Source organism: Seriola lalandi, unplaced genomic scaffold (assembly GCF_002814215.2).
Source record: "Seriola lalandi dorsalis isolate HSWRI2012SDOR001 ecotype SW California unplaced genomic scaffold, Sedor1 jcf7180002055006, whole genome shotgun sequence".
Classification (NCBI taxonomy): domain Eukaryota; kingdom Metazoa; phylum Chordata; class Actinopteri; order Carangiformes; family Carangidae; genus Seriola; species Seriola lalandi.
The window spans coordinates 2090658-2104671 of record NW_019525549.1 but is presented as its reverse complement, the minus strand read 5'-3'; the positions used below and the strand labels follow the sequence as shown (position 1 = coordinate 2104671).

General features: G+C 43.6%; 1 protein-coding gene across 1 annotated transcript; it reads right to left on the bottom strand.

Annotated features, from left to right (window-relative positions):
- Nucleotides 1-1320: 1320 nt before the first annotated feature.
- Nucleotides 1321-14011, bottom strand: LOC147817196 (uncharacterized). The gene is made up of 6 exons (XM_087171475.1): nucleotides 13877-14011; nucleotides 5941-6025; nucleotides 5709-5819; nucleotides 3683-3739; nucleotides 2401-2568; nucleotides 1321-1904 (listed from the first exon to the last, which is right to left on the bottom strand). Exons 2-6 carry the CDS (start codon nucleotides 6019-6021, stop codon nucleotides 1797-1799), a joined length of 525 nt encoding a protein of 174 aa, XP_087027601.1. The 5' UTR covers nucleotides 6022-6025; nucleotides 13877-14011; the 3' UTR covers nucleotides 1321-1796.
- Nucleotides 14012-14014: the final 3 nt, after the last annotated feature.

The following is a 14014-nucleotide window of genomic DNA, read 5'->3' as shown; positions in this document are numbered from 1 at the left end:
TGTCCTTTAAAACATTATATTTATTAAAGGTGTAAACATACATCATGTGGGCCCACTATCTAACCATGTTCATCATGTGTCTGGATGTCAGCTGGGAAACCTTTCATCTAATTTCTGCTGGAACCCTTGAAGCAAAGTTTTCCAAAATAAAAGTCCAGGTGAATGAGAAGAGTCTTCAGGTGCTTCCTGACCATACTGACAGACTTTCCCATCGAGTCATTTTCACTAGACATGTGATTTTGTTTGTTTTTTAACATTATATCTTAATAATAAAATGGTGACAACAGGAGATCCTGTCTTATTTTTAGCTGCATCCACTCACTGACACTCTGAGTCTAGATTGAAGAGGAGAGCCGGAGATAAAGGAGAAGTCTGGTGCTTTGACGCTGCAGGTGTGGAGCACTGATGAACATCATCATCATATTGAATTGGTGTGGAGGTCCCTCTAAGAGTTTGATGTAACGTTCAGATGCAGAATGAACTTCAAACAGTAGGAATACTGTTTCATTTTATTCTCTCATGTGGTTTTTGATTGTTTATTGTACTAGCTTGGTTTGGTCTGTTGTTATGTATTGTCATTACTATGTTTAGTAGTAAGTTAGACAACATGTTCTTATGATTATGTTGAATCAGAGAATATATTGCTCATGTCTACTGATGCTGCACGTTTCTATGGGATATTTAATCTAGTTTATAACAGTTTATTGTAGCCTGTTATTCAGCTGCTGCTGCTGTTTTTCAGGCTGTTGTTGGTCTTTGAAATGCCTGTGGAGGCTCATCACAGTTTTATGGTGGTGTGTCTTAACTTTAGCACTAAAAACACAAATCAATCTGTCTCTGTCTCTCTCTTGCTCGCTCACTCGTCCGATGAGTATCCACTGAGCATGTGTGTGAAACTTAGAGGCAGCAGATGGGCTTTCATATGTGTACTATGAAATATAGTCCTGCCGGCACCACTGGGTGAGCCTTCTCTGTTTCTGACAGGAATAGTTTGGGAAACTGGTCAGAGGTGTGCTCCTGCTCCCATGTCTGTGGTTTTAGGGTTTAATGTGTTCATTGAGCCTTAGAGGTGATGGTAGGTTGCTGTTTCTTCATGCAAAGCTAAGCTAAGCTAACTGTCTCCTGATTCCTGCTCCATATTTACAGCTACAGACATGATAGCGGTCTCCTGGTTTCAGCATCATGTCTGATGTGGCACAACTGATACTGGATTTTAAGGCCAATACTATTATTGTTATTTTATTTAAAATATATTGTCCCACAGCCATTTGAAATATAAAAACATCATAACATAAACAAACAATCTTGGTATGGATCCCGTAGATTTGAGAACTGTTTATTTTTTAATAGTGCACCAGACATATATATGGGAGGTTTTACAGTGTAAAAATCAGTGGACAAACTGATGGACGCTGTTTCTCAAGGACCTCACACCTGGTTTGGCATGTTCTGTGACTTATCAGCTGATATATCAATACCAATATATCTGCAATACGCTGACATCTGCAAACATATGTCAATATACATGTGTATTGTATCATTTCACTTACACCTCACTGATCACGCAACACAATCCATTCTTTAAAGTTCGTTTGGTTGTTGGTTAACAACCATTATTGGAAAAAATCCAGTCAATCAGAAATGTCAAAATATTAATGATTAAAATATTTCATCACTTATATTTTTTACTATTTAATTCATATAGTTGTGTCTCGTCTATGTGCTGACGAAGAACTTATCTGTTATTACACTTCATGATGTCAGTGTGTGTGTGTGTGTGTGTGTGTGTGTGTGTGTTAGTGTGTTTTGAGTGCTTTGAGGGCGGAGACAGACAGGAGACAGTGCAGCACCATGGCCCCGGTGTCGTACAGCAGCAGCAGCAGAGTCACACTCCAGCAGTAGACCTGCAGGAGACAGGAAACACATCACACCACGCACACATCATACACACATCACACACACATCATATACACAAACACACATTATACACATCATACACAAATCAAACACATCAGACACATCATATACACACACACATTATACACATAAAACAAACATCACACACACATCATACACATTAAACACACACGCACACGCACACACACACACACACACAGTGTGAATACTTCATTAATTTAATGTGTATATGTGTAGGGACAAATATATCGCAAGAACCAGAACCACATACAATAACATGTACAGCCAAGGCTGCTTTAAAATACTTCACAATAAGATACAATATAATCACATGACCACATTTTCTCCTTGTCAATTACATCATGTTTCAGAAGGAAAAGTCAAAAAAGGAGAAGAACAAAAACAGAGAACAGAGAAAAAGAAAAGAGAGAAAGAGAAAAAAGAAAGGAAAAGAGAAGAAGAGATCTAAGTTAGATGACTGACCATCAGCAATTCCCCGGGACACCTGTAATACGATCGTCTGTACTCATCTTCAATGGGAGTTGTGCATGTCTCTTCATTCTTCACAGTGTTGAGGCTGTAGCAGTAGAGACAGAAGGCCAGCAGCGCCCCCAACAGGCCAACCACATTACTGCAGGCACAACCCTGAAGCTGTGTGTGTGTGTGTGTGTGTGTGTGTGTGTGTGTGTGTGGGGGGGGGGAGACAGTGAAGCGCCATCAGACAAACAGCTCACTGATGACAACTCATCATTACATAACTCATCACACTGCCTCCAAGAAACTAAGAGTATGAACATATTGGTCCAGTCCCATTTCTCATTTTTACCCCTTGCCCCTTGACCTTTGGAACTGAGTTACAATGTGTAGTGGTTGAAATCTACCCCTACGAAATGGGACACCCCTTTAAGAACGCAATACATCATCGGTAGTGTCTGATGGCTTTTACATAGGCAGACACGATGTGTTTTTACCAGAGATTCAACATGCTGTCAAAATGTGAAAATCATGGACAAACGTGATTCTTTCACAACTCCAATCGATCAATTTAAAAAGAAAAAAAAAATACTGGTATATTACCAGGCTATTATTAGCAATGCTGTGTAGGCAGCCCTGACAGTCTGCATTGATATGGGAGAGGTAAAGTTCAGCAAACTCGCTGCTGGACATTAGTTAAATTTAGGACGTCATATGCCATGAGATGGGGTGGGAGTGCCAATGCAAATGCCAAAACGCAGGATTATCATGCAGAAAATCAGTAATAAAATTGTAACATTAACGATAGCTACTGAGACATCAGCATACTACTAGTGATTTTTTTTTGTGGCTTTTATGAAGAAGAGGACCATAATTCATTGAAACAACATTAAACTAAGACAATGGTTGCTGTAACGGAGAAAATTACATTTGTGAGTTTTTTTGGCTGCTTGGGCTGGTCCCGCAGCCATCTTGCTGGTACTTCGCAAGGCATTCTGGGAAATATCTCATAACACTCCATTGTGTCCAAGTGTGCCCCTGAAAAATCTTCGTTTGAAGGACCAGTTAGCCCTTCCTCTCACCCTAGGGTGGTAGGGGCAAGGGGTGAAATGGCATTGAGCTAACTGACATAGTTTATTGTTAGACATTTTCTTAGATGACATCATGTAACACTGGAGTTTAAACTTCTCTGAGGTGTGAAGGAATAACTGAGACTACATGTTTGTTGTTAGAATGGAAATCACTGAAAATATCCCATGAGCCTTTGGTTCAGGTTATCATGTGAACTGACCAGGTGTCTGCTGGGGCTCCTCTCATTGGCCATGGTGAATGATCCTCCTGCCACAATCTGCAGCACACACACACGCACACACACACTTTGCAGATTGAAATACATTCGTTTTTTCGTGTGACTGTGTTAGTTCATCTCTTTAAAGGACAAATTCATATTTCTGTCAGTCCATACAACAGTGGCTTCAGAAAGTATTCTAACCCTGTCACTTCATGGTGTTGTAGGTTTCATTATAAATGGATAAAACTGACATTTCTGTTAATCAGTCTGCTCTCAATAATCCTCAATGACATAGTGAAAACACATTTTTAGAAATATTTAATGCTTAATCCAGTTCTTTGTCGAAACCCCTTCAGCAGCAGCTCCAGCTTCAGTCTTGACAGGTGAGTCTCTACAAGCTCTGAACCTGGATCTGGACAGTTTGGGCGCTCTCCTTCCACTCTGATTTTATTCTGAAAGTCCTGACAGGAAGTTGTGATTCCTATTTTTCCGCTGCTTCTCCCTGATGTTTGTGAGCTCGTCTACCCACAGTCACATATTATATGTCTGACTGACTGATTTACTGAACTCTGTTATTCTCTTCATATCACACATCGTATGCCACTGTCTTTTCAGAATAAAAGCTCACAATAGCTTGAAATACAGCATTGCTGCAACAAAAACAAAATTAAAAAAAAATTGACTTTCTCGCGCTTTTGTTTTCCAGGCAAAATCGCTAAAGAGAAGTGATTCTAACTGATGCTGCTCAGACGGAGATCTATTTTGCTAAATAAAAAAAAATCATATCAAAATAATCCGGTGGGCCAGTGATTGGACCCACTATGGTCTATGGCGTTTAGGTCTGGACTTTGGCTGGGACACTCAGGGACAGTTAGGGACTGGTCCTGAAGACTCTCCAGTGTTGTCTTGGCTGTTTGCTTCGGGTGAACCGTCCTCCAGTCTCAGGTCTCCTGGACTCTGGATCAGGTTTTCTTCTGTATTTTTGTCATCCTTCATCAGTCCTGACCAGTCACCCTGTTCCTGCTGCTGAGACCCCACCACTCAGCATGATGCTGCCCCCTCATGCTTCATTGTAGGGATGCTGTTATCCAGGTGAAGAGCAGGACCTGGTGTTTGGAGCTCAGAGAGGCTTGCTCCTCCTGCTCTCAGAGTCTTTAAAGTCTGTCGGCCTCATGTCTTGTCCTCTCGGTGTCTCTGTCTCTCTACCATAAAATCCTGACTGGTGAAAAGCTGCTGAGATGCTCATCCTTCCAGCAGCTTCTCCATCTCTGCAGAGACTTCTGAAGCACCTCTCTGACCCAGGTCCTTCTCTCCTGGTTGCTCTTCAGAGCTTTGTGCTCTGATTTTCTGTCTCACCACAGTTTGATTACAGAGGTCTCCAGAGAGTCCACTGGGCTTCAAGTGAACTGTAGGACTTTATACACAGGTGTGCGCTTTCTAGACCCTGTCCCATCAGCTCAGTTCACCACAGGTGGACTCCAGTCAGGGTCTAGACTCATCTCAGTGATTATAAGGCAAGTATGAAGCAGCTGGCCACAGTTTGGAACCACAGTGGGGACTTTTGTAAATGAGAGATTTCAGTTTTTAATTTGGAATAAATTTGTAAATATCTCTAAAAACATGTTTTCACTTTGTCATGATGTATTATTGAGACTAGACTGATGAGTTTATCCATTTAAAATGAAACCTACAACACAATAAAGTGTTTTTATTACAGTCATTATCACACACTCTCTCTTCAGTCAGCGTGTTAGCAGGAGGTTATTTTCCGTCAGTTTCCATTAGTTTCTGTATGCAAGTGTCTGAGCTGATAGTTGAATGTTGTTGCTTTCACTCACCAGTTGGGGGAGCTCTAAAAGCACAAATGTTTTGATTCATTGACACTGAGACTGTATGATGACTGACAGATGATGAAATGCTTTTTCTATTCTGGGAAGTGTTTCATCTGATATAAAATATACATATACATCATATATATATATGTAGCCTATATAAACAGCCAGAATAAGAATCACAAAGTACATACTAGAATTCCTAAGACAAGCGGCAGTATGAAGAGTTTTGGCAAAGTGAGATCGGCGTAAGCGAGCGGGACGGACAGCACCACCTGGAATAGCCCCAGCAGGATGGTCACCACCTACACACACACACACACAGATCTGCCATCACACCCCCCTCAATCATAAACCATCTGAAGTTAGACTTTACATTCGTATAACATTGAGTCCAGCCAGAACAGAGCAGTATCCTGATCTCACCCCAGCAGTTTCAGGGTCAAACCAGGTGGAGAGGCGATGTAACCTGGGTTCACCTGCTGACCACACCTCCTCAGAAGGCATTTTACTGCAAAACAGGAAACTGAAGTCAGACACAACAGATGTTTTCCACAAATCAAACTGAGCTCATACCACACTAGAATCAGTTTTTACTGTACATAGTAAAAGCACATTGTTGTTTCCAGACTACATCCTAATCCTGAAAAACACACCCATCCTGTCATCCACAGAAGGAATATACATGAACCCCTGTAGTGTTGTAGCAGAGGATAGAGAGGTCTACAGTACACACACTGCTCTGAGGAGATGAAGGACCGGTTGTTTGGGGGACCGACCACTAGCGGCGCTGCTGCGGACTCAGTCTTTAAGTTTATAGGAGCAATACAGTTACAGTTTCAGCTTGTTCAGCTTGTCTGTGAACTGTTCGTTTCATGTAAGCTCGTTAGCTTTAAGCTACTGGATATCTGCATCTGGTTCCCTGTTTTATTTTGAAATACTTACCTCTTGTCTCCCACCCCTTGATCATCGAGACCTGTTTCCAATCAACTTACCTGCCCCTGCTGTTCCTGTCAATCCAACCTGTTTATGTACTCCTGTTTGCCTGTTCCTTGACAGATCTCAGCGTAGCTAGGCTTTTGGTTTGTGACTTTTACCCACCCCCCGACCTGCTATTGTTTTCCATAATCAGACTGACATCCTGTGTATGACCTTTTGGCTCTTCAGTAATGTCACTTCCTTTTCAAACTCTACCTGATCTCCTATGAGTTTCTCTGAGTCTGAGTCCATGACTCAGCAGAGAACACCACTCCCCAGTCCGCTCTCCAGTCTCCGGGAAAGCAGCTTCACAACCATGACCAGGGGCTTATCAAGCCGCTTTGTCCAAGCGGCTCACCGCACTCACCGCTTAAAGTGTCCATTACCTCATTGTTAATAATAATAATAATAATAATAATAACTCGAAAATTCCAGGGAAATTTTGAGTGCCACGGGGGCTACTGGTGGGATGAGTACATGATTTATTTCCAGTGTTCAAAAGTCACCCTGATCATATTCTGCTTTTGAGAAATGTCTTGATATAAAAGAATCTGATATAAAACAATGTCACATCCCTCCATCATGTATTATGTGGGAAATATCTCATATTCTGTCCTGTTTTTTTTAATAAAACAAGAGGCAACATGTCTTCAAACTGGCATTTAAAGGGTTAAAATCCTGAAAACTAATAAACATTTGGTAGGTTTGAGCAGAACTGAAGTGGTTTAAGAGATGTATGCAAAAAAAAAAGCAGAAAAAATTTTGATATATGATGATTTTATAGCATTTTCTTTGTGTGTCCTTTTTTGGACGCAAGGAACCCCAGAGGGTACAAAATGTGTTACCAGTGTATAATAGACCTGTAACAGTAACTGACATTAGATTTTAAAAATATGTCAAAAAAGACACTCTCTCAGCTATTCTAGCTGTAGAGGAGTGCCTCGGAGCTGAGCACCCGTGGCACTAATTACATTAGTCCACTTCCTTTGGCTGAGGTGTTGTATAGCCTGATGGCAGTGGGAACAAAGGATCTCCTGAACCTCTGTTCTGCAGCGCAGTGAGATGAGACATTTGCCGTAGCTGCTTCTCTGTCCTGCCAGAATGTTGTGGAGAGGATGGCTGGTATCGTCCAAGATGGCCTCTATCTTACATTACATGCGTCTATCCACAACAGTCCTGAGTAAGTCAAGACTCCTGCCAAGCACAGACCCAGCCTTTTTGACCAGCTTATCTAGTCTCCTTGTGTTCGTGTCTGACATACTGTTGCCCCAGCAGACTGCAGCATAAAAAAAGTACATTGGCCACCACTGGCTGATAAAACATGTGCAGCATTTCACTGCAAACGTCAAAGGACCTGAGCTTCTTGAGGAAAGAGCCGGCTCTGCCCCTTCTGGTAGATGGCATCCGTGTTCAGGGACCAGTCCAGTTTACTGTCCAGTTGCACACCTAGGTATTTATAAGTGTGAACCACCTCAATGTCCTCACCTCAAATGTTGACTGTCTGAAGGGTGGGCCTAGACCTCCGACAGTCCATGACCATCTCCTTGGTCTTGGAGGTGTTAAGAAGGAGGCAGTTCTTGCCGTTCCATCCACTGAAGGCCATTGCCAGATCCCTGTACTCCTCTTCCTGCCCATTCCTGACAATAGCCGTGTCATCTGAGTATTTCTGGATGCGGCAGGACTCAAAGTTGTATTTAAAGTCCGCCGTATACAGGGTGAACAGAAACGGAACCAGAACAGTCCCTCTGTGGAGCTCCAGTGCTGCTCATCACTGTCCCTGAGACACAGTTACCCAGCCTGACGTACTGTGGTCAATCCAGGACGTGAAGCAGGGATCCACCCCCATCCCTTCCAGCTTGTCTTTAAGAATGGGGGGGTTGGATGGTGTTAAATGCACTTGAGAAATCAAACAGCATAATCCTCATGTTATAACGGGGTGTGGTAGGACCCAATTGCAGCACAACCAAACAGGTGAATAGTTGGTAATGACTTTTATTGATGAACCAGCAGAGATATTGCACACAGGTGGGTATTGGGGATAGAGGAAGGGGTCCGGGGCTGGAGATGCAGTGTTGCGGAGTAGGTGAGTGGAGCCGGTTGGGGAGGCTCACACACACAGGGACGAGTTGGTAGGAAGGCAACTGCACCGCTAGGGAGCAGGCTGGAGATGTAGTCGAGGGTGCAGGAGGATCAGAACCAGGTATGCAGTCAGCGGGGCAGACGAACCAAGAAGGAGCAGGCAGGCGGGTAATTGGAGTCAGACGAAGGATCGGGAAACCAGCAGGGAAGCACTCATGTTGCGCCGTTGGGGCTGGAGAACGCCAAACTGCCACAGGGACAGGCAGACGGGGACGAGGAAGCGTACAGGCAGAACTCGTGGTCAGGGACAGAAGGTTGAGGCATTTACCGGGGCAAAGACGAGGCAGGATGGTCAGGGACGAGCAGAGTTGATAACGGGAAGTCAGTCCGGAGATGAACGCTGGACAGTCTAGCATGATACTGAGAACAATCTGGCAAAGAGCGAGTGAACCAGGGATGTATATATACTGGCCTGAATGGAGATAGAATGCAGCTGGGGGCAACAGGTGAGGATAGTGAGGCTCATTAGGAGGTGTGGAAGAGTGGAGAGTGAGGCCGAGGCATAGAAGGCTATGACACATAGTAAGAATGGGCTCAGTGGAGCATGTAAAGGACGGCATCATCCACTCCAATATGTTCTTTATAGGCGAACTGTTGGGGGTCTAGTACATATTCAACTTGTGGCTTCAGAAGGTGGACACGCAGCCGCTCCAGGGTCTTCATGATGTGTGATGTGAGGGCCACCGGTCTATAGTCATTTATCTCAGCCGGTCGTCCTACTTTAGGTACCGGAACAAGACATGATGTTTTCCACAGAACCAGGACCCTCCCTGTTTGGAGGCTTAAGTTAAAGATCCTCCGGAGAGGCTAAGCAAGCTGGGCTGCACAGTCCTTTAACAGCCTCGGACACATACCTTCCAGGCCTGTTGCTTTTCCAGGGCCTAGCTTCTTGAGCTCCACCCTCACCTCCTCCGCTGTAAAGGACAGGAGCCCTGACCCCAGTGTGGAGGGAGCTGCAGCTGCAGTGTCAGGTTGCGGAGGAGATGCTGTGGGAGAAGCTGCAGCTGATAAGTGGGGGAGAAGACAGGTGAGGCTGTGTCAGACCTGTTGTAGAACAAGTTGAACTCATTGGCCTTGTCCACATCACCTGATGTTGCCTGTCTGTTCTTCTCTTTATAGCCAGTGATGGTCCTCATCCCCTTCCACACCTCTCTGGTGTTGTTGTGCTGCAGCTTCCTCTCTACTTTCTTTTTGTAGTCCTCCTTCACCTGCTTTAATCTCTTCTTCAGCTCATGTTGCACACACCTGATCTTCTCCGTGTCTCCATCACTGAAGGCCTCCTTTTTCTGGTTGAGGAGGGTGTTGATGTTACTGTAGATCCAGGGTTAGTTGTTTGGAAAGCAGTGTACAGTCCTTGCTGGTATTACAGTGTCCATACAAAATATATTCCGTTGTACTTTCAACCATTCTATCAAGGTCAGGGTCCTTGCTTTTATCATTTTCCTGTGACTCCAACAGTACATTCCCATCTGCACACTCAAAACAGTGTTTTAGACACTCACTGGTGGTGATGGTTGCAGCCTGCCTCAGTACACAGGGCTTGTAAGAAGGCTGAAGAAAAAACAGATTATGATCTGATCTGCCAAGTGGTGGTAGAGCTGAAGCAGTGTCGGCTTCCTTGACATTTGTATACACTTCTGTGCTCAGTCCCCTCCTTTACCAACCACATGATAATTCACATTGGGACAAGCGATGCTGCTCGTCAACAGTCTGAGCTGACCAAAAAGGATTTCAATTACCTTTTCAGATTGTTAAGTACTTGTGGGAAGTGTAGTTATTTACAGTCCTATCCCCACTCTGGCCCATGTGGGAGGGGTGTTTTAGCAAAATCCTGCACAGCTGGCTCCAGTCCATCTGCAGAGCTCACAATATAGATTTCTTTGAAAATTTGTCAATCCATCAAATTGTGCATTTTTCCATCTTTAGGGCTGATGGACTCCACCCAAACGTGCTTGGTAGGCTAGTGCTACCAGCTATTTTACAGCATGCTATGCAGACCATATCAGTGGTGTAGTCTACGTGATACACAGGTTAACACCGTGTACCCACTAACAAAGCTCCAGAATTTCCATATAACCACTTAAAAATGCCCAACGGCATGTAACAACATTGTTTTGTGACAGAACTTGCACTTCAGCAATTTGTTTTTGTAAAAAAAAGACATATCGCAGTGTCCCAACCACAACACCATCTGATTGGTCACATGTAAAGAGTGTAAACAGACAGACACAGACTAGAGCAGCTCCGGTTAATGAGCGCAGTAAGACAGCAGATAAACATCACAATCCTCTACACTGAAGGTACAACAACTACGGGGTGGGGGTGGGGGGAAGCTAAAGTAACTAGCTGATCTGAATTGCATGTAAACAAACTGGTTGCAGCAGCAGAACTAGTGTAAGTTTAAATGTACAGCAGGTAGTTAGACACTGTGATGAAGAAAACAGCAACATTAACTGTTCAGACAGAGCATAAATAAACTCTAGCAGTAACAGAAACTCCAGAGACTGGAGATGAGACGCCACACTGACTGCAGCACATCACTAACTACTGTTACTGAAAAGATATTTTACACTGCAGTAGAAGTAAAATCACTGTGTAAAGATGTTCTCAGATAATAGTACAAAATTAGTCAGTTAAAATGTCTCCGCGTAAATGTGTTACATTTTAGAATGTGAGGGGTAAATCATGTTATATGGTGATAATAATAATAATATATGATAAAACTATTCAATTAAAGAGCATCTTCATGTTACCAGGTGAATCAGTTCACAGGTGAGAACAGCAAAGAAAGAGGTGAATTTCAGAAATAATGTAGAAATTGAGAAAATAGCCTCAGAGGGTTAGAGCAGAGAGCAGGAGAGTGAGCACAGCACTGAGGGCTTCACTACACCACAGTGGTTGAAGCGCTGCCTTATGTTGCGGGGTGTGGGGGGATACACTGACTGATACTGTCATGTTCCCAAGCTCCTACAACATCAAGTCTGAACACAGCACTGTGTTTTAGGGATATTTGTCATGTATTAGAACTACTTCATGATGTGGGCATGGATTTGACAGTGCAACCTCCTGTGCAGTGGTTCGATTTAAACAGTAGAGTACATGTAACCACACTGGGCATTTGTGTAAATGTTAACTTAAAACTGCATTTTACAGCTCAAGGACATTGGTTTTCTGTGATTGTTACTGCATGAAGAAAAATTTTACCTTGAAATCAGAGAGAAACAGATTACGAAAGAAAAGACATGAGGAAACCCAAAGAACAACAGCGACAGGTCACATGATCATGGGACACACCACTGGAGAGAGCAAAGGACAGTGGGATGCCAGTGAAGTAGCAGGTGTGCTTTGTTTGAGCAAGTATGTTCCTGTGTGTTTCTGCAGCGTATTTGTTTGGACAGGAGGAGGGGATTGAGAAATAGAGGTGCAAAATGAGGTAGTGAAAGACACAAAAAAAAAGCAACAGAGAGAGAGAATGTGTACAAGTGTGTTCATCAAAACCACATGTCCAAATCCTCTTAGGAAAGACAGGAATGCTGCCAGATGAAAAGCAGATGTGGTCGGGGGAGAATGAGAGGAGGGGGAAAAGGGCAGGGAGAGTAAGAAAAGCGTGTGGGCTGCGTGGGGGAGGGGGGCCTGGGGGGTTGTTGGGATGATGATGAAATAAACTGACAAGGCTGTGTGGAATGAGGGGAACATTTTGTCCTTTACTCATCTTAAAACAAAGTCACTTCACAGACACATCTGATTTATTTTCACTGCTCTGTCAGGTTATTATGGGATTTACAAGTGAATCACCATATCCTTAACTAAAATAACGAATGTAACTTACAATAACTAACTATTTGTTTATCCTTAAGTTTGAGTGAACATAAAAGACCAGAGGAGGTACACAAGAATAACCTTTTGTGTGACAATACAGAAAGAATTGTGGCAATAGATAATAATAATGCAATAGATCTTTTCCTTTATCAGTACAGAACGGCTGCAGTTATAGACAACATGCATAAGGGTTCACACAGAGGGTACATTCAAAGCCTATACAGACAGGGTACATACAGGTACAGACAGAAAACATACAGGTACAGACAGGGTACATACAGGTACAGACAGGGTACATACAGGTACAGACAGAGAACATAAAGGTACAGACAGGGTACATACAGGTACAGACAGAGAACATAAAGGTACAGACAGGGTACATAAAAGTACAAACAGTGTCAAGACAAGTGTAGATAGGGTACAGATGGGGTACATACAGGTATAGACGGGGTATACATAGGTGTAGATAGGGCGCATACAAGTACAGACAAAATACATTCAGATACAGACCGGGCACATCTGGGTACAGACAGAAAAGTATAGACAGGCTACATGCAGGTACAGACAGGGTACATGCAGGTACAGACAGGGTACATGCAGGTACAGACAGGGTACAGACAGGTGTAGACAGGCTACATGCAGGTACAGACAGGCTACATGCAGGTACAGACAGGGTACAGACAGGTGTAGAAAGGCTACATGCAGGTACAGACAGGGTACAGACAGGTGTAGACAGGCTACATGCAGGTACAGACAGGGTACAGACAGGTGTAGACAGGGTACATGCAGGTACAGACAGGGTACAGACAGGTGTAGACAGGGTACAGACAGGTGTAGACAGGCTACATGCAGGTACAGACAGGGTACAGACAGGTGTAGACAGGCTACATGCAGGTACAGACAGGGTACATGCAGGTACAGACAGGGTACAGACAGGTGTAGACAGGGTACATGCAGGTACAGACAGAATAAATGCAGGTACAGACAAGGTGTGTACAGGCACAGACAGGGTAACTACAGATATAGACCGGGTATATATGACTACAGACAGAGAAGTACATGCAGGTACAGACAGGGTACAGACAGGTGTAGACAAGGTATATGCAGGTACAGATAGGGTACATATGGGTATAGACAGGGTACAGACAGGTTTAGACAGGGTTCATACAGATATTGTCAGGGTTCATGCAGATATAAACACGATGCATATAGGTGTAGACAGGGTACAGACAGGGTACAGACAGGTGTAAACGGGGTATCGATAGGTGTAGACAGGGTACATGCAGGTGTAGAAAGTCTCACACCTTTCAAATCCACTGCGCCACGACATTAAGAATGCGTCACTGCCCTATTTATGGGCTTTCTGTTTAAATTTCTAACATTTAAATAATCGAGCCAGTGTCAGACAAAGCGGAGTGTTACTCACCTCCACAAAAAGTTTGCCTCAGTCTGTGGAGGAAACCAGGAGCGTTGGTGCGTAATACGGAGTGAACGGTCTCCTTCACTGTCCTCCAGATGAACTTTAACGGTGAAAAATCCCGACAACAAAATGATTTGAGGAATG

Bases quoted from the DNA above. Each gene is read 5' to 3' on its own strand.
- LOC147817196 (XM_087171475.1), bottom strand. From the start codon at position 6,021: ATGCCTTCTGAGGAGGTGTGGTCAGCAGGTGAACCCAGGTTACATCGC. The intron at 5,820-5,940 runs GTGAGATCAGGA...GTGTGTGTGTAG, and splicing joins TTGACCCTGAAACTGCTGGG to GTGGTGACCATCCTGCTGGG. The intron at 3,740-5,708 runs GTATGTACTTTG...TGTGTGCTGCAG, and splicing joins CGCTTGTCTTAGGAATTCTA to ATTGTGGCAGGAGGATCATT.